Source organism: Pezoporus occidentalis, unplaced genomic scaffold (assembly GCF_034315485.1).
Source record: "Pezoporus occidentalis ecotype Australia unplaced genomic scaffold, CSIRO_AGI_Poc_V1 ctg169, whole genome shotgun sequence".
NCBI lineage: Eukaryota > Metazoa > Chordata > Aves > Psittaciformes > Psittacidae > Pezoporus > Pezoporus occidentalis.
This window is the reverse complement of record NW_026913521.1, coordinates 1,909,780-1,932,324: the sequence shown is the minus strand read 5'-3', so window position 1 is coordinate 1,932,324 and position 22,545 is coordinate 1,909,780. Positions and strand designations below refer to the sequence as shown.

Here is a 22,545-nt window from a genome sequence, read left to right as displayed (position 1 = left end):
GACCTCCATTGGTGAGCCTTAGAGCAACGAGGTTCCCAGAAGTCCCAGTTTCATGTAGTGGCTAAGCCTGCTTGATGTGAAACAGCGCAACACCATGAGCAGGGCCAAAGCAGGATAGTTACCCCAGCAGTTCCCAAGCTGGGAGGAGGACCAGGCACTGCTCCACATTGGAGCCAAGCACCCATCCTCACAACACACCTTTCCCAACCATGCTGCCTATTAAACTCAGTTGAACAAATCAGTCTTGCTGGGAGAACAGGGGGCAGAGCAGTAATTCATCTGCCTCTCCTCCCCACCAAAGGCATCTCAGAAGAGTACTGTGTTTTCTACCCCAACTTATTATCCTTTCACTCTTGGGAGGCAATTTTGCAACAGGCAGAATGTGTTTTCCCTTGTCACTCTGCAGCATCGCTTCTCGCCTCACCCGTGTTTTGCTAAGATAGAGGGTTTATTGTAAACTTATTAATTACTTCATTTCTCCTGCAAGGAGCCAAGAGAAGAATTTCCAGAGGCAGCCAGGATCCGCTATTGTGCTGGCGGAGGAGCTGAATGCGCCTGACGTCAGGATTCATTTTCCCCATGACTGAGGAAGGCGACTCTCAGTGCCATGCTGTGCATATGAATCAGGCAGCGTTCCCCTGGCACAGCAGGCCAGGCAATTCATCTTCCACCAGGACCTCAGGCAGAAGAGAAAACTCCCAACTTTTCTATTGCACTTCCCTGCAAACCCTTTGGAGAGGAGGGCTGAGGAGATGGGGGCTGCAGCAACCCCCAGAGCACATGCTTGACCCTCCATCTCTCACCAGTTGGGTCTATAACGGCTATTCTCCATGCCTGTAGACACATGGATAGCTCCCAGGGTGATGCCAGCATGCATGCCGCTGGGAGCATCTAAGTTAACTTTCTAGCCTGCTACCTTCTCTCTAAGCTTAGGAAGCAGGCTCCTGCTGATATCAAGGGGAAATCAATATACACACAAGTTATAACAAATTAATCTGGTTTACGTCATGAATGAGACTTGTCTGGAAAAACTGAGATAATGGTGTCCTCCTTCTCAAAGCAGCACCAGCCTCAGACCATTGATGGGCGATTCATTGTCATGATTTACATGTGGGAGAGTAGAGTGTGTATCCCAAATAAAGGAGTCATACACCTAGTTGAGGAAGTGACACTTTATTCTTCCAACAGAAGAACTATACCCACTGTAACACAACATGTCATACTTGAGGGGGTGCCCTCTGAGGAGGGAGACCCCTGTCAAGCTGAGCAGGTACCCACAGCCTGGCAAGCTAAACCCAGCAGCAGTGAGCACAACCCAAATTGCTCCTCCTGCAAGTCCTGAGATGATAGAGAACCCAAGAGTGTTGGTGTGGAACAAAAAGCACACCAGTGACATGTGAGCACATCACACAACACTGTGGTGTCAACACAGGTACAGGCCTTCAAATGGCCATTTATGCTTGTGCTTGTCTGCTGAGTGGTGGCAGGCTCGGGTAATGGGATATCTTGGAAGATAATTTCAGCCCTGTTGAGAGATGAGCTGCTTGCAAGAGCTGGAGGTATCCACAAAGAACCTGCTACTCATGACGGATCCTTCTGCACGTCCCTGGCTTCAAGGACCAAGCCCTTGGCTCCCAGAGGAGAAGACAACTATGAGGGCAGGAAGCACCAGCCTCTTGCAAGGTTCATCTCTCTGCCAGAGCTCAGATTTGGGGGACCCTTTTGTGAAAAGCTGCAAACGGTGATGCTATGGCTCCTCAAACCACCATTTCCCACCATATTCCCAGAGAGATGCCGACACAGGCTAGGCAGTGATGAACACATTTCCCAGTTCAAAGGCAGGGAGTGGGTCTTGGCACAGTAGAGCCCTGGGATGGAGCTAGACTTGCCCTCCCACAGGAGGGAAATGATGCTTTTGATAGGAATCAGAGTGGGATTTCAGGATGAAAGGGGGAGAAGGAGATCCCTGCAAACCAGAGACAACCCAATACCACAAATAAAGGAGGTGGGGGGGAGAATTCTTCCTTGCTACCTCAAGAGACCTGCCCAGGAGTGGTCTACACGCGGCTGGTGCTGGCAGTGGGATGCTAAGCAATGGTCTGGCGGCTGAAGAGGTCGAGGGTGAGTGCACTGAGGAATGCTGGGATGCTGTCCTGGCGAAGCAGGTGGAGCTCGATGAGCTCCCGGATGGTTCGGGAGAACTCGTTTTCCAGAAGCTGCATCTTTCGACCGGAGGAGCTGGAGGCCTGAGAGCAAAGAAGAACAAACCCATTAATACAGCAGGGTTTTAATTCGCCTCCAAAGACACAGGGCAGTGCTGGTGGCATCACCCTGAAGCCTCCTTTGAATGGATCCACCTGTAATCAAGGACATGTTACTTGCTGCAGCATGGGTGTTCAGCACACAGGTAACTGGGCTGTTACTGAGTTGGGCATAGAACCATAGAATAGTTTGGGTTGGAAAGGACCTTAAGAGCATCCAGTTCCAACCCCTGGCCATGGGCAGGGACACCTCACACTAAACCATGCCACCCAAGGCTCTGTCCAACCTGGCCTTGAACACTGCCAGGGATGGGGCATTTACCACTTCTTCAGGCAACCTGTTCCAGTGCCTCACAACCCTCACAGTAAAGAACTTCTTCCTTATATCCAACCTGAATTTCCCCTGTTTAAGTTTAAACCCATCACCCCTTGTCCTATCCATGGGAGCTTCCCCCAGTGACAAATGGGGCAGTGGAGAGACGAGGTTTGACCATCCTGGAAAGAGGTTGCACAGGGGCCAGGCTGTGCTGCCAGCCCAAAACTGGGGTGCTCACATCAGGGTCACCATCCCCATCACCACTCAGATCTCTGGACGTAGGAGCTATGTGCAAGGGCTTTCTCACCATGAAAACACTTAGCCCTGGAGTCATTCTGCTTCTGTAGGAGGAAGCAGACCTGTTCCTAATTAGCACAACTCCTTCCCAACAAGCTGCTGATCCACCCCGCATCCCTCAAGTGTTTCAGGATGTTTAAATCAGCCCAGCAGCACATAGCCAAGAGCTCCAGAGGAATTATTCCAGAGATGCTCTCATGAAAATAAGGGAACTCAACATGTGGGAAGAAGATTACAAATCTCCTGTAAGATATAAAACAAGCGGAAAAAAAGCTACATGCAAGAGAAATAAGGAATGCTTGAAGCCTCTCCTGCCCCTGGAGGCATGAAAGCAGCTTGTTTATTAATAAACAGCAAAAACATCACAGCGCAAATGCTAATTTTTCCCCTTGCCATTTTCCTCTTCAAAATGCTCCCATTCCTAATGGCTCTGCAGCTCTGCTTCCCCTTGGAGCAGCAACAGGCAAAGCCGGCATCATCCCAGTAGGTGCAGGAGCGGGGCAGACCCCTACCCCAAGAGACAGAGCAGAGGATTGCCATGTGAGGGGAAAAACATGGCTTTACCTGCCAGGAGAGAAGGGAAGTGATGACCACCGAGAGCCCTGGGAAGCCTGCTTGTTTCTGATTTCATGTTCTCTGGAGCCTGGGCACATTTGATTATGAACTTTTCATGTATGTGTCACTTTGGATTGCAAAGAGCACAAGGTACCAAGGATGCCCCTGTCACCCCTGAGCCAGGCAGGGAATCTAAACAAGGTTTCTGTGTGGAAAAGTAAATTAGCTTTTGTTTAAATCTCCTCCACTTGGGCTTGGTTGTTTTTCAGTGACTCCAAAGCATGTACAGTGCCTTAATCCGCTGCTTTCTGGAGCTACCTGACTTGTTTTCTGCACATCTGAGGTACCACTGGGTCAGATTAAAGAGTCTATGCAGAGAGAGGGGAGAGAAGGCAGACGAAGAAGCCAGCTGGAAGCACAGGGAGGGATGTATATCCACAATCCAAGCAGATGGAAGACAGGCTGGGTGCTGTGAAAGCCACACGGGTTTTGTTCTGCAAATCCCCCCTGGATTTGGCTGATGGGAAGTGCCGGTTTGGAGGAAAGTCCGAGTATTATTAATGCATCACTTGTGTCTCTGAAGTCAGTGCAGAACTGGATTCATCTGAAACGGGAATTCAAGCTCCGTATGAAATACGCACTGCCTCCTCCGCAGATTTAAACCACTCGTTGGGCACAGAATCCATTTTCTAAGAATTTACAAGTAAATCCATTAATTGGTTTACCAGTTTAATTAATTGAAGCCAGTTCCTTAAGAAATATAGCATCCAGTGCCAGAACATTTCCTTGTGTTTCATGATCTTGGAATCAGAGTAACAGAAACGTTTTCAATCCCCCCTCTGCTTTGAGCTCACCGGCATCGCGGGTGAAGGCTACATTTGAATCATTCTTTTTCATGAGATTAACGGTAATTTCTCTCTACTACTCTTCATAACCAAAGTTTCCTCCTTCAGCAGAGGCAGGAGAATAACGCTCATAGAAAGTTACGTGAATGAATACGTGCTTTGGAGATGTTACTTCCTATTGAGTTCAATGGGACTGTGGTTTCTCTTGGTTGTTGCGTGGTCAAGGGAAGCACTGTCCTTCCCACTGTGGCCTCACACCTCCCCAGGAACTCCAAAAGAAGTTTCCAAACCCCACACATCTCACCCAGGCTTCTTATGCTCTCTTCTGTAACAGGAGCAAGGCGAGAGGGCAGGCACTTGGAAAAAAGGCAATTCTTCCTCTGCTGGGAGATGCTTACATGCTAACGGTGAGGATGGATGCGCTTGCAGTTCAGTTTATTCAATCTCATGCTGCTTTTAAAAAAAGTTGGGATATTTTTTTCCCTGAGAGTGTTTTAAAATTGCTATCATTGTTACCTTTCTTCTTTGTTTTTATTGTTTTCCTTCACCCATCTGTTCATAACGCAGTAGAGATGGGGATATATAGATAGCTTTGTTGCTTTGGGTTCAACAGCAGGAGAACCTTTGCAGCATGTGCTTTACAAATAAAGTGATTATAGGAAATAATAGCAATATGTTCCCCTTAATTCACAAGGTTTCTTTTCAAATGTCAGTCTGTTCCCTGCCTGGTGCACCCAGTGAGTGCAGGAAGCGCTGCTGTGGGTGGCGTGGGAGCAAGAAGGGGATGATGACAAGGACACTGGAGGGGATGCTCTGCTGAATGAATCCTACAGGGTCTGGTTGTTCTACCCTGGTTTGGATCGGTGCAGAGCAGACTCGCAACCCCAGCTCTAAAAGGGGGATTTATGAGAAATACAAAGGTGAAATCTTCAGCAGTTCAAATCTATAAGGATGCCTGAGTCCTCCTCTGCACAGTTCCCAACCAGGAAACCCTCCACTCATTTTTAATCAATCTTTACAATTAAAACATCTCAACCCTCAAAGAAAAACTCCTGGACACAATCCCTGCTAACAAGAAGTTGCAAGTGACAGCACATACCCACTATTCACAAGACATATGCTATGTAATGCAATCACCATTTACTCCGGTGATGTATGCCCAGGAATTCTAAGCTTAGATGGAGCCAAAAGCCAACAAAGCTCATCTATCAAGAAAATATAAAGCTGAGGAACCTGGATAAGTGTCACTGATCCACAGGGACAGTCCATGAGTGGGAACGGGGCAAGAGAGATTAGAGCACACACAAACCCAGCCCTAACTGCTCTGCACCCAACACCACTGACACTGCTTACTCAGAGCTACTCACTACACTGTGTTCCTTTTAGAGAGAAGTGTGAAAGAAAAACCATCAAGATTTAGAGTCAAACATGGGATCAAAGGACAAGCTGAGCCTGTGAGTACCTCTATTCACCCCGTAGTCAATGCACAGAGGAGTCAATGCAAGAGGACACTTTGCGGACTATGATCATGCTTCAATCCCCCCTTCCCTGCTGTGCTCAATAAGCCAGCCAAGTGCAGCACTTCACCAGACACACAACTATTCCCCCTGCACTCGCAGTTTTCCTGAGCCCAGAGCAGCTCAGCATGCTGAAGCTAAGTACTATGAGAATACCATTTCTCAGGTGCTCTTTACATAGACCTATATTGGTTTCTTCTAATTTATGGAAAAAAAAAATCTGCCTGGCTCACTAAATTACATAGATTCAGGTCTATGTTATGTTTTATTCAGATCTCAAATACTTGCAAAAGGAAAGATTTCAGCTTTCACTAAGCCCTGTTGCCAGTTCAGGCTGATTTAAGGCCTATGGGGACCTTTCCTAGAAGAGCAATGGAAATCAATCTTTGCCCTGTGTCACTGCATGCTCCATTCTGCTGGCAGGGGGGTGCGATTCCTGTCATAGGGTTGAAGAGTGACCCCTTGATTTTCTCCTCCTAGGTTGTGCCAGCCCATAGAGCAATCAGATCAGTGGGCAGATTTTACTGTACTGTAAAACACAAGGAGACAGGTCTATTTACCACATGGTGACATAAACTTGCCATAGCTGCTACTGGATCTGCAGCCATTAGTACAATTGTTTTCCAGGAGAATCAAGATCAGCTGCTGCTCGCCAGAAGGAAGCATCGTAAATCTTCTTCTTAGCCCTGGAAATTGGTAAATTATTCAAGGTTTATAGTTTAGATAGACATATAAAAGTCTCTCAAATAACCACCAGTGTGCTACAAAAGTGAGCTCTCCTCTCCAACAGGGACCATCTCAGCGAGGAGTAGACATGCAGAGGAGCAATAGGCATTCCCAAAGGACCCTCTTGGGGAAAGGACCTGCAGCTGGCTGGACCAGGCTGGTAATGCCACAACATATGAACCATAAAGGAGGTTCTCCCAACTGTTGTTGCTTCAACTTAACACACACAGGGCTTCTGACTGCACTGATTCTGCTAAGATGGCTCCTTCCCCCCTCGCTACTGTTGCACAGAAACCCTCCCTGAAAGCCAAATGCCAGTATTTACTGCTCCACCAGCTGAGAGGTGTGACAGTGTCTCCTTTACAACATGGGGTTCAGAACTCTGAACTAGGCACACCAATACTTTAGTTTTCTGTATGCCCTTTTCCTCTCGGACATAAGAACAACAGATGTCCCAGCTGTGGCTCCAAAAGTGCCATCAGCTATGAAGCGGCATGCAGCGCGACTTAAACCACACAAAGGATGCTTCTTGAAAAATACTGGTGACTCAACACCCTGTACACCTTAGGACTCCAGAATAAGACGGAAAAGAGGGTGGCTGCAAGCCCCAAGGAGAAGGCTGACATGGGATGTGGCATCATGAGAAAACATGGGGTAGAAATGAAGAAAAAGCGAGAAGACGTCTTCAGCATTCAATGCAACTTGAGATTTCAGCATAAACTGAGGATATTCTACCTCTGATTTCCAAAGAGAAAACACAACTGCCTTTGGGGATACAATCCATGCAGGACATGTGCTCCTGTCTCTTCAAACAGACACCTCCAATTGCTGGAGGTAGATCGTCTTGCATGGGTTTTGGTGAGCTGACAACAGTGATGGTGGAACTCTGTGCCAGGCACAGCAGGCAAAAGAGTTGTGTCTCAGCTTGGGAACTCCAGTTCAAACACCTCCCCAGCGAGAGGAAGGAAGAAGTCTAGGACTCTGGCAGGGCTTTCCTCCCCTTGGCACAGTTTGCTTTGCAGATGCTGCTCAGCCATACTCTCTGGGGGAAATGGTACTTTTCAAGGCTAAGATGTATTAGGGGTCAAAATGAGCACGTGAATCATTGCCCAGTGACATTTACTCAGCGAATGTAGCACAGAGGCACCATCTCAATCTGGAATGCTCCTTCCATAAATCACTGTCTGTGCTGCATCCCTGTGCACAGCTACTCTTGAATACACACCACAAACAGCCCCATGCATGCCGAGGGAAGGGGCACCATGGCTTCACATCCAAGGCTTCACACAGACTGCTTCACACAGACCTTCTCCCTGCTCTGTTCAGGTCCACAGCCTCCTCTGGCATCACGAGCCATGTTGTGGTCACGTTCTCCTCTCTCTGCCCCAGTCCTTACTCTCATTGCCCTTGTCTTGTGGTTCTCACGCCACCTTGAAGCCTGCTGTGCCACCTGCTCCAATGTGGGATATGCACATCTCCCTACTACATCCACCCCTTTGGCAATTTGCCATTATCATTTGAATCCCTCAGACCTCTTCTTCACGTGGGACAGTCATTCCCTCTTCCCAACACCTTCCTCCATCCTCAGAGTTGGCTGTGCCATCGCACTGTCACCGTGTATGCCACAGAGCCTCTGCCATCAAGCACCGTGGGCACACTGGTGGCCCCAATGGATGTCCTTGCTGCCCTCTTGACGCTTCCTCGGCACCCATTAAAACACATAAACCCTGTCACAGCCCAACAAACCTATTTGAAAGCATCTTTCAAGAAGCTGCTGGCTCTGACCTTTAAATGAGAAAATTCTTTTGTCTCTGCCTCTTGCTTTGGATGCTGAGATTTTCTAAATGTCAAAGGCCGCCTTGTCCATGTGCAGATGCTGAGGGGGGAAGCACTGGTGCCAAGAGGGCTGGCACCCTCTCCCTGGGCCTGCAAAGCCCATACATCACCATTACAGGTCACTCTGGACAGGCTCATACACACATGGGGCAGACCAACAAGCACAGAGCCAGAAATCTGGAATGTCCAGAAAATACTCAAGGAAAGCACGTGTGTGTGTGTGTGTGTGTGTGTGTTTGCCCATGTGGAAACCACCTGCTGAAGTTCTAACAACCAAAACACGAGGTTTTGAGATTTAATTGCTCTAACTTGGCTCTCTTGGGCGATGATATCATTACCAGAATCCCCCAATTGAGTTACGCCTCACCAATCAATCTCTCCTAAGCATCATGCACTGCTCAAATACCAGGTCCCCAGGTGGCCACTAAATCACTTTAATTAGAGGCTATTCATTTAAAATTAGAGAAATATTAAAAAAAAAGGCCAAAAAAAAAAAAACAACAAATTGTACCACATAGACTTGCTCATGGCTGGAAATATTTATGAGGTTATTTAGCAAAGTGCTTACTGGTTTCCTTCTTTTTCCATGGTAATGCCAGGATGCCTGCCCAAGGTAGCTCTGTCAGCTCTTCATCAAGTCACCTACCTCTCATAGATGACAGCTCCTTGTCTGCACAGAAGATTTTGCCCCTTTAATATCCTCTCTGTAACCCCAAAAAAAGGAAAAGTGCTTCTTTATAATAACAGTTTCTTGCCAAGACCTCTGACCTCTGTGTCACCAGCTTGCTATATAAAGTGAATTTATGAGGTAGAGAGGGATGGAAGCCTGTAAAGGGCCTTCCAGGAAATGTAATGAAAAAGCTGCTTTTAGCTGCTGAGCAAAGAAAAGCAAGCGCCTGGCAATGCCAAGAAGAAAATTGAAAGCTGGGGTGGGGTAAGTAGAGCAACAGTCCTGCGTGCACTGAGATTTATAGCAAACATTTCCTTTCTCTTTCTTATTATTCAACACTGAGATGAACCACAACCCCGCAGTGGCTTTTGTGCAAGAGGTCAGCTCACACGCTTCCATCTTCATCAGAAACACGACCCAGGCACTACGCACATGATGGGGTCCTGGATGCTGCACCCGTTCAGCAGCAAAGAAACACAGAGCAGAGAGCGCTGCACAGCAGAGCTTCTCCCTGCAGCTACATGTTTTGATCTCTGTGAGCTCTTCTGCACCTGATGTAAGAAATGGAACATGTGAAAAGAGCAGAGCTGTGCACTGAAGCACCTGCACCCCGCTCCATGGGGAAAAGTGGTTGGTGTTAATGCTGGGGGACGGTGCTCTGCACAGTGGAAGGGAAGTCAGCATCTTCTCTCAAAAGGTTTCTCCTACAGGTTAGTGCCCTTTAGACTGTCAAATGTGATGCCATAAAAATAAGATCAAAGGCTTTAAAATAAGGGAAGCATATTTTTTGATTCATACTATTACTATTTGATATCTGAATATTCCTACAGAGCTTTTTATCCTGGAAGACAGGTCTTTGAACTGCTGTGATTTCACCTATCACTGAGGAACAATCCCCAGGGTAAAATGTGACAGCTATTATCAGGGTGCATTAATGTTACTCAGCAGTTTAGGACAGACAGAGACAAATATATCTAATTTAAATCACTGGTTTCAAGAACTGCTGCTCAGGGTGGGTTAATATCCATGCATTTTCCAAAAGTGCTTTGGGAGTTTTAAAGGACAAGTCCTGAAACTAAAATTCCCTGTCTCATTTGTAGGATCCGCTCAGCCTCTCACCATTACGCTGTAAACCAAACATCAGTTCTGCTAAAGAGGGAAGATGGTAACACAAATGATTCACTTGTAGCATCTGCTTTTGCATCCACAGATTCTGATGCGGGTCTCCAAACCAGCTACCAAGGAGATTGAGCCTGTGGAGATCTGTTGAGGTGATACTTAGAAATGGTTCAGCTGAATACAATTCCGGGCGAGAGTAAATCACAGCAAACTACTCGCATCACAGGAAGGAAAATTGCATGGGATGTCCACTCAAAACTAATACTGGCAGTAGGCTGTAAGTCAGAGCTTGAGATTGTAAATTATACCTTTTAACAGGCCAAATAGTGTTCACCAGCCAAATATGCTTATAAACATCAACCACAAAGTAAATGAGAGCAAGGCACAGGGCTCACAGAATTCTTCCAACCTCATCTTAGAAAAATCCAAACTGTGGAATTGAGCTTTTAAAGCCTGTATATCTCAATAAAAGGCACAGGATCTTTACAAATCAGACATAACGGGAAGGCCACACTGATCCTCCAGTCACAGGTATCTCTGACCTACAATGAGGCCCTTCAGACAGAGCAGCCCAACACGTTATCCCAACTGCTGTCACAGCCATGTGCTGCAGAGCTGGACTGCTCCAGCACCCAGGCTGCAGCTTTCCAACCATCTGCGAGGTGACCGTATTGGACTGGTCAAGCTGCAGAGCGAGTAGCTAACAAGCATTAACAACATCTAGCCCATGTGTTCTGCCTAGTAAAATGCCAACCCATCTGTCTGTAACATTAGTGACTCCATAGAAGCCATATGCAGGAGAGACATAAATTAGGGAGAGAAAAATCTCCTGTTACTTTCTCCGAAATGAGTCTGCAGTTGTAGCTTGCAATGCTAGGGAATGGGTGTTATTTCGGTTCCCTTTTTCCAGCCTCATGTAGCTCTCCAGCCCTGCCATCCAGAGGCACTTTGTGGTCTGTAACCTAGCCCCACTGAACATGATGGCTTGGCACAAAGGGAAAAGTAGGTGCAACTCCAACCAGATCCCAAACCTCTCTCCCAGGAGAGTCAGAAGCAGAGAGACAACTTGAGGGAGATACCAAGGGCATGGCAAATGAACCCAGCACACAAGAATCCCTCATTTAGACAGGGAAACTCATTAACTAGCCAAGTTGTTTATCACTTTCCTCTCCATCTCCCTTGCTGGGAGAAGAGCTGGAGGCAACAGAGGAGCAGAGAACCAAGAGCATGGGATTTTCTGGAACATGAGAAGGAATGGGAAGAAATGCAAAACCGTATCATCTGTGTGGGCTTTTCATTAAGATGGCTTGGTTCCCAAAGCGGGGAGATTCTCCACTTGTGAACTGCAGCTGTGAGCATGAGGTCTGTAAGAGAACAGGAGCAGCTAAGTTTGCAAAACCCTGCACCGATGAGGGGTGGCTGGAACCACAGTGAATTCTGATGGCAGCTTTCTGCAAGCCGCCGCGTTGCCTGGGAGATGGGCATCCGCTCCCCAAAGCAAACCACTGCTCCCCAACAGGCAGAACTTGCTGGAGCCTTCCCCACTCACTGAGTCACACCAGGCATGCGCCATTCCTCTGCTTAGCTGCTTCTGCATCATGCTCCTGCTGGAGACCTCTGCTTTTCCTTCTCCAATCACAGCAAGTAAGGAGGAAACCCCATCTGAAGGGCCTGCCCATCGCACAGTGCAATTAGGTCACACAGACTTCAGGATTCACCAGCTGCCAACTGGAAAAGAAGCCCCTCATCTGGGAGCTGGGCATCTAGTTTTGCAAGAGATGGAGGGTGAGCGCAAGAGGCTGGGAAGGGTTAAATGAGCAGAGGACACAGGCCTGTGAGGCACATCTCCCTGGAGCAACTGCTAGTCTGCGATACAGCAGGCACCAGCATGTGATTAATACATTTATCCTCATCTTTTCAGTATCCTTCTGAAAGCCTTGTCATAAGTAGGGTGGTGGACGGAAGGCTAAAGAACTGAACAAGAAAATCCTGTGACCAATAATGGCTCAAGAGACCATAAGTGATAAACTTAATGACAAGCAGACAATTAGACCTTAGATATGTGGCTGAAGAATGGGACAGTATATGGAGCATGCCTGTTCCTGGCTCATTGAGTTTGCAAGGCTTGTGGGGGAAGGAGTAACAGATGGACCCGATGGCAGATTACAGCTGAAATTCTCACCATGTTTATTCATTACCCTCTTCTAGCTCTTGTTTGTCATAGTCTGGCACCCCAGGCTAAAATGCAGGTGTAAGCTTTACATCAAGGAAACTGGTGACACATATTAGTCACTTCTGCACACAGCCAGTGCTACCAAAAGCAAAACCACTGCTCATCTATGAGCAAGAGCTGGTCAATAATTACCTCTTCCTATGGGACTGTGTGACTGACTTATAGTTACGATGTACCAAATTGGAATTTAAGTGCTGGCTTTGGAAATAACATTAGCTGCTGTTGTAACATCAATAAGCACAGTTCACAATCTTAGTGCCAGTTGAGGGAGGCACTTTTATTGCTCTTCCTTTTTTGCTGGCTCACATTTTCTTCATTTGAAATTGCTGTCATCAGCACGGCTCTCAACAGGTCTGAAGTGAGCAGGAGCTGTCATGACCCAGAAAGTCAACGAGGGAAAAGTTGATTTTGAACATGTAAAACGTTTTTTTCTTGTGTCTTCAAGAATAAGGTTTAAAAGTAAACAAGCCCCTGTGGGGAAGGACATTTCTTAGACTGCTTCTGTACATACAGTCAAGACTTATACTGGGGGAGAAGATGCCATTAACCTGGTCCAGTGGAAGATATCCCTGCTCATTGCAGGGGGTTGGACTACATGACCTTTGAAGGTCCCTTCCAACCCAAACTATTCTATGATTATTTAACAAAATTCAGCACTTCTTTTTCAACTTCAAGACTTTATAGAGTGCATGGAGCTGGTGTTTACCAGTAACTGTATTTGGGGGGTTACTCACCCAAACTGGTATCCATGGCCAGGAATACCTGAAGACCAAGATAGTAAGGAAAACAACCAAATGGCCTGTGGAGGTTTCAATGAAATGAGCTTTTAATGGTAAACCCAGTGTGAAACAGTCACAGGACTCCTCTCCTTGAGCAGATCTGAACTCACCATAAGATGGAAGCCCACAGCTGAAAAGGCAGAGGCTGCAGCTAAGGAGTGAATAAATAGGAGGATTTCCATATTCACTGAAAAAGGAAAAGAAATCCCACCGTGTCCCTTGAGGGGACACTCAGACCTCCGGGCTATGAGGCACTTGCTGAAAGCTTCTGCTGTTGCCGCCTGCGCTGTCATTTGGCGCTAACCTCCTGAAGGAACATGGCAAGACAGCACTGCTGGTTCTCATGTCTGGATGAACATGCTCCTCTTCCCTTAGGGAAAAGGAGAGGATTTCTATTTAGTGAATGCACCATGTTCAACCAACCTCTGAGGAATGTGCCTCGGGCCCCGGCCCTCCCCATCTGATACACATCTGACTGGTTGTCTCTTCCTGCTGGTGTTCTCCCACTGACGTGCTGCCATCCGCCAGTCAGCTCCTTTCGCTGGAGGTGCAGAGGGGGGGAAGATTTATGCAGACACCATGTATGCAATTATGAAAACAGAAGACAAGACGCCCGGATATCACACAAACTGATGCATTTTTCCTGGCAGGCTTTTTGCATGATCCAGTAACAGCTGTCATGCTCCAGCCTCTCTCATCTGAGCTCCACTACCACTTCAGCATCCTTCCACACCCTTTCAAAGGGCTTTCTTCCCTTCCCCTATGCAGCTTGCTCCAGATGCCACAGCAAAGCAGGCAAGTAGCATGGGATGCAAAGGGGAGACGATGTGATTGGTTTTCATAACAGCATTAAAATGTAATGTCCACTTCTTTAGGCAAGATGCTGCTAATTAGTAATGACCTCGAGGCAACCAAGCTGCTAACTGGCAATCTCTCTCGTTCTTGAGCCCTTGAAAATCTACCCTTTTCCTGTGCCAAGTCTTTCAGCAATAATCCCTAAAGCCCAATAGAGATCTGCAGACACATGCATATGTCGTCCAGTGTCTTCCAGAGAAAGGTGGTGGTGGCAAGTTAGAATGGAGCCTGGGCTTTGTGTCTTCTCCAAACACATGCCCCACTCTGCACACTAACGTTAAGAAAAGGAAAGGATTGCCTCCAAGTTTCCCTGCCAGATCAGCTCCTGCTGTGAACTCTGCATCCTGGGATGCACCCTGTATCCTCCCCACATCCTTCTGGTTTTCATCACCCCGTGCTTATGTTTGCTATTTGTAAATAGATCTAACCTTTCTAAAATTAACAGCAGAAGAGAACTTCTTTTGGCAGAAAATCAGCTTTTGAAAGATGGAGGAATATCACATTTTCCAAACATTTGAAAACCACAGACGAAAGATGTGCGTTAGTCTCTCCAGTGCATGCTGTTTTTGCTCATTATTCTGAATGTTAATACATTAATAGATCCCCTCCTGATTAACGGCTGTAGTAGGCTCTCTTTGTAGGAACACATATGGTTCCTTCTTGCCACAATATTGGAATAAAGAGCCAAAATATTTAAACAGTGTCGCTAATAAAAGATTTTACCCCTCCCCATCCCAATGTAAATAACTAAGGCTAGAGCCAGCCCTTAACTCTAAAAGCTTATCTTCCAAAAAGTTCTTAATCAAATCTGAACATATTGGCTGAGATCCATTTGAAATAATTGGGCTGTTTGTGGTCACAACACTGCAGCAATAAAGCTGCCACCTAACATTCACTCACCCTGCAGGATGTTCTTTCTCCGGCTGAAAGGATCACATACTAGTTGGGCATATAATGCAATGGGGCTTTTAATGCTACGTGTGTGTGTGCACAGTCTGGTTCTACCATCCAGGGTTCTGCATGCAATGAAAGAGATCATATTTTTCTCCCTCCCCACTCACATGCTTAAAGTACTGCCCTGAACTAAGATGATTTTCAGGGGATTCCAAATGCTTCTGTCCCAGCTGTCTGCGCTCAGCAGCATCCATCCCACCTGCTGAAGGACATGGGAATTCCCCAGGACACAGCCTAGAAGGGACGCTGGGTATACAAGGCTTGTCTTGAGTGGTACGTCAATTGCCAATGCAGAACTGCCTAAATGATCTGTTCCTCCCTCATTTTATTCCCATGCTATGCCATTACCTCTCGTCTGCCACAGGTCCTGTCTAATGCCATAAGCTTCTAACATAAGCAGCAGTTTCCGCTTCGTGCTGCTTGCACACAGCTGATCAGCCCCCGTTACCAGCCCAGAAAGACACAACCTGACTCAAGCAAACCCCTGAAACTTAAAAACTCTTTTTACATTTCAAGAAGTGAGACCTGCAAGGGGACGGACTCCAGGTTTGTTCTCCAGAAAACATTTATCACTACAGAACTGAAACATGGTGTGAAAATAAAAGCTCTCGAAACCTGCTTTCACACATTCCCCAGCGTGCCCAGAGGTGTTCCTGCTATGATACACCTAACAACGCTCTTGAGAATTGTTTTCACAAGCAAAAAATACAAACAAGCCAGCAACAGGATCAAGAAGTACTTCTTCAGATGCCTCAAATCTGGGCTATTTGTGCTCTAAATCCGCTGTGGAAACAGTGTTAATATATATTCAGATGTTACAGAAGGCCACAGGAAAAGACCTCAGCAAACACTGTGCGATGTAAGACAGTGCACGCCCTAAGGTGCCAGGCTCATTTTAGAGCACCGATCCCTGTCCTGCGCAACCAGCCTGTATTTTACAATACAAGCTGCACTGGTTTGGGTATTTAAACACAAATGAGACACTTGCATTCTTTCTTGGGTAAAAACCACAGAAAGCAGAAGATGCAGATGAGAAAACAAGCGGATGAGTTTCCTCGGAGGTTTCATAGACAAAGACGTGAAAACGAAGTAATTTAAAACCAGAGAGGATCTTACAAAGTGCTTCTAAATGCTGCATTTCACTTGCTTGTTTTCAACTAAATTTGAAGGGGAAAAAATAAGCCTCGGAGGGAACCAAACCACTTTAACTGCTGCTTCCTCATTCCTGATGTCCTCTGGAGAACTTCAGCAACCTCCCTCCGTATCAGTTACACACCAAACTTCCCAGAACAAGTCTACAGCAACAAGGAGAATTGTTCAACACATTACTTAGTCATTGCTCATCCTGCCTCTCAAGGGTAGGGAAGCACCAGCATTACTGAGATTGACAGACAAGAAGAAATGGACTTCTTACATTAGCAAGGCAACACAGACCATGCAAAGGACTCATCGTTAAAGTCCCATTTGCCTCCTCTGCCATAGAAACCCGAGCTCAAACCACAGGGCTGGAGGGGAATGTGCAAGATGTGGGATTCATAACATTTTGCAATAGAACAATCATAAACTCCACATGAGGGTGTGGGAAGGGGATGCCCACAATAAAGCCTGCAGTGATGCACAGGCACCTGCAGTCCCTCAGTGAGGGCTCAGCCTGTCTCTGGAAGGACACTTCAGTGTGCAGAGGGCTGATTCAGCCCAACAACCAACCTATTCATCCTAATGACTGCTCCATTCAGGACAAGCTGACACATCCTTCCCACAACAGAACCCTGCAAATGACTTTATTTAACCAGGAAAACAGATTTGTGTTGTTTCTAAAGACAAATGAATCTCACTTTGGCTGCAGAGGGCTGAGCTGTGTTTTGCTCAGTGCCAATAAAAGCACTGGGATTGCGGAGGAGACTTAAGAGACTCTGTTTGCCTTCAGTCTCCCATGGATCGTAACTGAACACAAAAGAGGGCTCACACAGCACAACAGATTGGGCTGCAACTGTAAGAAGTTCAACACTTCTGAGGCTGTTTCTTTCAAGTTCTCCACGGATTACTTTGAATTTAAAGACTTCCTGAACTTTACTAGCCCGCAGTGCAAGGGGGGCAGCCTGGCGAGGGGATGGTGAAACATAACATTTCTCAGGCTCATCAAGGCAGGTGCTATCTATCTCTTATTATTTTGTCACTTTTCAGCACACACATGGCCCCACATGTGGCTGAGCTCTGCCTAAAAACGTGTTTCTGTGCTGGAGGTTCTTACCTGCTTGCTCCAAACAGACAAAAGGTGAATGGGGAAACAGGTCCCAAAAGAAGTGATACACAGTGCTCAGGGTCACAGCAGGTCAGCAGTAGAGCCAGCAGCCATGTACAGCTCCTACAACTCCTCCAGAAACAGCCAGGCTGTGGGGCTCCTTGACATCCATGCGCTAGGAAACCTCTGACACGGAGGGGCAAAGGCAGGGGAGTAATGAGATGGATTTATTCTCAAGTCACTATGCAGGGATGCACAATTCTTTACTTTTTAGTGCCCAGTTACTTAACCTTAATGCTCCACTGGCATTATTTTTGGTATGGTATTTTATATATGTATCTGTGGACGAATTTGCAATATATAAATAGCAGAGATCAGAGGTGACCTTTCAGTTTGTGCATGTGGAGAGTCATACAGTGTGAGGGCTAGCTGGGAGGCTGCAGTCATTAAGATGTGTTCTCATCTAAAGTTTCTTATGAATTATTTGTTAGCTATTTTCTCACTTGTTTTGTTGTAATACTCCCACATACTCACTAACCAGTAAAAATAGCTGAACAGTGAATACATGTTTCGGAAGTCTGTTTGCCTATTTTGCTATTGTGCAGCAGCTGCTGTTGCCATGCTGTCGTTGCTATGTTTTCCTTTCTCTTTCTTTTTCTTAAAAGGGGGGGGGGGAACCAATCTATTCCCTAAATGTGCTAGACTCAGTTCATGGAACAAAATAATCCGAGGCAGAGCCTAGAGGAATATAATGTAATCCGTCTGGAAGAGAGTTTATGTGTAGAAGAAAGTCCTCTTGACACCAGGGTGTACATTATTCTCTGAAAGAGCTAACATAACTACTAATACTATTTAGATAGACTATCAAAATGTTTCAGGTAACAATCATTTAAAAAGAGTATTAATGTATCTTAAGTGAAAGGTAAAACCCCATGCTGAACTGTAAGTTGGTAAGGAGGTAGGGGGGAAAAAGAGGTTAAAAGGAATAAATGTGGCCAAGTCTAATCTGGAATACAAAACATTCAATGAACTTGCTCAATAAGCTTGTCAAAACAGTCCTTAAAGCCTGACAGCTAAAATTTGGCTCTCTGGGATGGCCCTGAGGAATGCACATGCTCTTTCCAAAGGCCACATGGCCATGGTGCAAAATGATTCTGGGTTGTGAGTCCTATATGGCCACCTTCTGCCTCTCATCCTTTTATGAAGAGTGGTGAGAGTTTGCTGACCTGGGGTTAGGGCTAAGCAATTAAGCTCTGGAAAGATGTTGTTTTGGGTTGCCCATTCCTCCTTTGCCTCCCCCCTCCAGAGGAACTTGGACAACTCTTCCATCCTTAGTCCCTTGCCAACATGATGACAAGAATCAATAGTTTCAGCCCAACGGTTGATGACTTAGAAGACAGAAAAACCTACAAGATGGCAAAATAACTTAGGTGGGTCTCACTAGTGGGGAGAACTGTGAGGGACCAGGAGGACCTGTGAAATTTGGGTCACTGGGCATTGCTATGGCAGAAGAAATTTAATACAGCCAAGTGCAGTGAAGTCTATGTAGTTCCAACAGCAATTTAAAGGACTCAGTGCCAGTATAAAGGACTCTTAACACCCTGATGGGCTCGGAAATGATGTAACCTCTGAGAATAAATATCCAAGTGCCACTGTAGCCAGCTTAAAGACAACTCAGTGTACAGTGTCACTCAAAATACCAAGTAAGACGTCAAAATGTGTTTTCTAAGAAAGAAAGGCTAGAAGTACCATGTCATGTTTTTATGCAAGTTCAGATACATGCCCTCTTCTCCAGGCAGTGAGTCAGCCTTGGTGAATCCAGTATGACACAAGGGCAAAAGATAGATGAGGTTTCCCTTGTCTGAGGCATGTGCTACATAACCTGCCTCTTTCCTCTGAAGATGATCTCCATCACTGACTGCATCCCTGGGTCAGCAGGAGAGACATTAAAGGCTGGAACAATTTACTGCAGAATTAAGAAGGGCAAACAGCAAAATAGAGACGGGCAATGTGGTGAATGTGGAGCAGGATGCTATGCTAGAGAAGAGACTCTCAGTATTTCAGGTACTCTTCAGCATTAACCTCCTTGACTGAGGTGGGTGAGAGTTACAAAGCACAGCTGGACTGAAGACGCCTCTTTTTCTTGTTTGCCTGCATGGAAGACCATGTTTCCATAGGTCACAAAACCTTCAAGCCCCCACCTGCACAGGACATGAGTGGTACTCCTGACTATAAGCTTAAAGCACAGCACCAGAAAGACCAGTTCTGCCATTCACTGTGCATTAATTACTCCTGCTTTACCTGCATCCCGTCAACCCCAGGCTCTGGGGTCTGACAAAGACCACCTTCCTCATGCCACTGTCTATGAAGACCACCACTTCCAGCCATGCCAAAGAAACCACACAGAGCTGGGTAGTCCTACAATCCAGACCTGGGAGTCAGGAGCTTCTGACTTCATTCCTCACTTTGGGTCTCAGCATGAACTACACAAGCAGCATAATTTCTCTGCATCTCGATATCCTCACCCTCCACTAGAACTAATAACAACTCCTCCACCGAGCAGGCATGCTGTGAGAATCAATTGATATTTGTAAAGGCCTTTGAGAAATGGAAGGCACAGTCTGTATGTGAAAATTATTGATATGATTCATTACCAGGCATTCATACTCTATTTATACAGCTCCTAGTCTATTACTAAATATATTGTCCATTTGAATATTGAAATCACTGCTGCTAGTAATTTCTGCTAACGTTACACTGGTCTTTCGGAGGTAGCTTTTTCAACCTTAATGAGAGAACTGTGGAGGCAATGAGAAAGGGAACAAATGCCAGAAGAGGAGCAAATTAAAGAGGACAACAGGCTTCTTGGAAAACAGTAACAAAATCCATTTAGCAAATAACTGTGCTAACACTCATCTGATTCCTCTTCCTTTGCTCTTGTGTGAAAATCTGATCTCCATTCGCGAAATACTAGCCCTCATCTGTGAGATGGAAATGAGCAAACCTGAGCACATTGTGTCTCTCCAGACAGACCACTCGATCATCACGTGCTGGCCTGAGCGACGCCTGAGACCCATCTCCACGATCAGGCACCTTTTTGGGGAGCGAGGATGCTCCATCAAACCACCAGCCCCACAATCACCAACGCCGATGTTCTCTGCGCAAGCGCCCTGCCTTTTACTGTGCCGTGCTGCTGGAAGCAGCACAATCTGGGACTACTCAGAGAGTTCCTGAGAAGAGAGAGCATATGTCTATACATTATATATTTATTCGCACACAGAGGCATGTTCCCACTCCCGAGACACACACGGTATGTTCCGACTTTCTCACTCCAGCATGTTTTGCAAATCTGCTCTCCACCCCCTCTATTCCCTCGCTTCACTTTATCAGGATCTTGTTTAAGGGAAATGGTGCTTACTGTAAACTGGAAACGTTAACATCAGGTCAACAGACCATTTATTAAGAAGCAGCTGTGGGAGAGGGAGCGATAGGGCACAGCTATTTTCCTGTCTCAGCTCCTTTCCCTTCCAGCTGGAGTATTTATTTCCTTGCTGTGATCTTTCTACTCACTCTTTGCACTGACAAAACGCCGCCAATATCCGTGGTGTGGGGACTCAAGGACAATTGGTATTTTTGCTCGAATCAAATACAATGATTTTTTTTTGGTTGTTGTTTTCAAAGCTCAACATTTTGCAATTAAACAACTCAAGACATGGAGAAACCTGAGGTGGGGGTTCTTTTGTGAAAGGCAGGAGGGAGCGCTGCAGAAGTAGAAACCAGAGCAAACCAGGGGCGAAGCCAATCGAAACGCCCTGCATCGTTTCGTCTTCTTAATACATTTTTAACGAGAAGTGAGATCTTTGATTACATTTTTGATTAGGAGAGACAGGCATTGCCCTGCCCAATGCACAGTTAGAGGGAAAAGAGCCTTTCATGTTCATAGATATCAGACATCAAAACAGCCATTCCCAGCTCTTAAAAGGATCAGACAGAACTGCAGCTCAAACTGTGCCAGGGACTTTGGTGCAGGCAGGTTCTCGGTGGAAGGCAGACTCAGAGCTGTAAGAAATCATGTTGATGCTGTTGAGTGTGGGTAGAAATATGGGAAATTACTCGCAGGGAAATCCAGGACCATTGTAAGGGCATTTCAGGATGAGAAATCCGAGAGCCATGACAGCCAGGCTGCAAGAGGAGCTGCCAAAAAGAAGCTGCTAGCTGTAAGGAAGGAGTAGCAGCTGCATCAGAGTCCAGGTAGGACAGCTCAGTGGGGAAAGCAGCCAGCAGAGCACAGATGATAGCAGGATTTTTACTCCTATTTCAAAGAAGTGAAAATCAGAGCCTCCCCCTTTCTCCTTTCTGAAGACTCATGTATTACTGGACCTCTCAAACTTGCTGATCCCCAGGCACAGGACAAATACGCTGACAACCAGCTCCACTACGCAATGCAACTGGTCTCTGTCTTTAGAGCTGCAGAGTCACAAGTGGCCTCCTTGCTTTAGAGGTCACCTTGATTCGCTGATAACCTACAATGGTTGAATTGTGCGAACAAGGGATTATTGTTCTGATCTTGCACGACTCCAGTTGAATACTAACCATGGGAGCACGGTGTCCTGGCTTATCCTTCACCATCGCTGCAGTGACCCTTCATTTGACTATCAGATCAGCAAAATCTCAAAGGCTGGGATGAGACAGGAACGCAAATCAACTCATGGAGTCCTTCAGAGTTCAGTTCCGCCTGTATGTAAGCACCTTGTCCTGCCTCAGCTTGCCAGCATGCGTTACAGAAGGAAAAACCCAAGCCCATCACAATTTCTCAAGCTCAAAGCAGGGGCTGCTGAGTGGTAAATATGATGTCCATCTTAGAATCTGGCTTAGCTGTGCAAACAGATGTCCTGAAAGCACTGGCTGCACCTGAAGCTAACTTGGATGCTGACTCCAATATCTGAACCTTCTCCATGTGCTGAATACTGACCCTCAACCAGAAAACAGACTTGCTGGTGCAAAAGCAGTTCCATCTCATTGCACATAGTCTTTCCACCAGCTTGTTTCTAATCTTTCTTTACAAAGGAGTGAGTATCCCCCTAGAGCATTACAGCAGCACCTCACCTCTGCTGTCATACTCCATCTCCCCTCTAAGCCAGGGTATCACACAGAAATAGTGTTGGGTCAGCCACTAACTCCATCTAGCTCAGCCTGTCCCTGTGGCCTCCATCCTTGGCTGGCCCACATACCTGGCAGCAGAGATCCAAAGAAGCGTTAAGCTCACTCCACGCTCACACTGATAACAAATAGGTTGTGGTGAACAATTGCTCCTTCTCCCAAAGCTGCCAGGGCTGCTGC

General features: G+C 46.4%; 1 protein-coding gene across 2 annotated transcripts in view; it reads right to left on the bottom strand.

Annotated features, from left to right (window-relative positions):
* Positions 1-1,157: 1,157 nt before the first annotated feature.
* MAD1L1 (mitotic arrest deficient 1 like 1) overlaps positions 1,158-22,545 on the bottom strand; it is a 368,957-nt gene continuing 347,569 nt past the window's right edge. Inside the window, exon 18 of one of the 2 annotated variants that reach the window (XM_062613593.1) lies at positions 1,158-2,246. In XM_062613593.1, coding sequence (XP_062469577.1) covers positions 2,088-2,246 — 159 coding nt within the window. In that variant the 3' untranslated portion in view covers positions 1,158-2,087. The remainder of the gene's footprint in view (positions 2,247-22,545) is intronic. The other variant, XR_009963812.1, reaches the window with a different exon arrangement.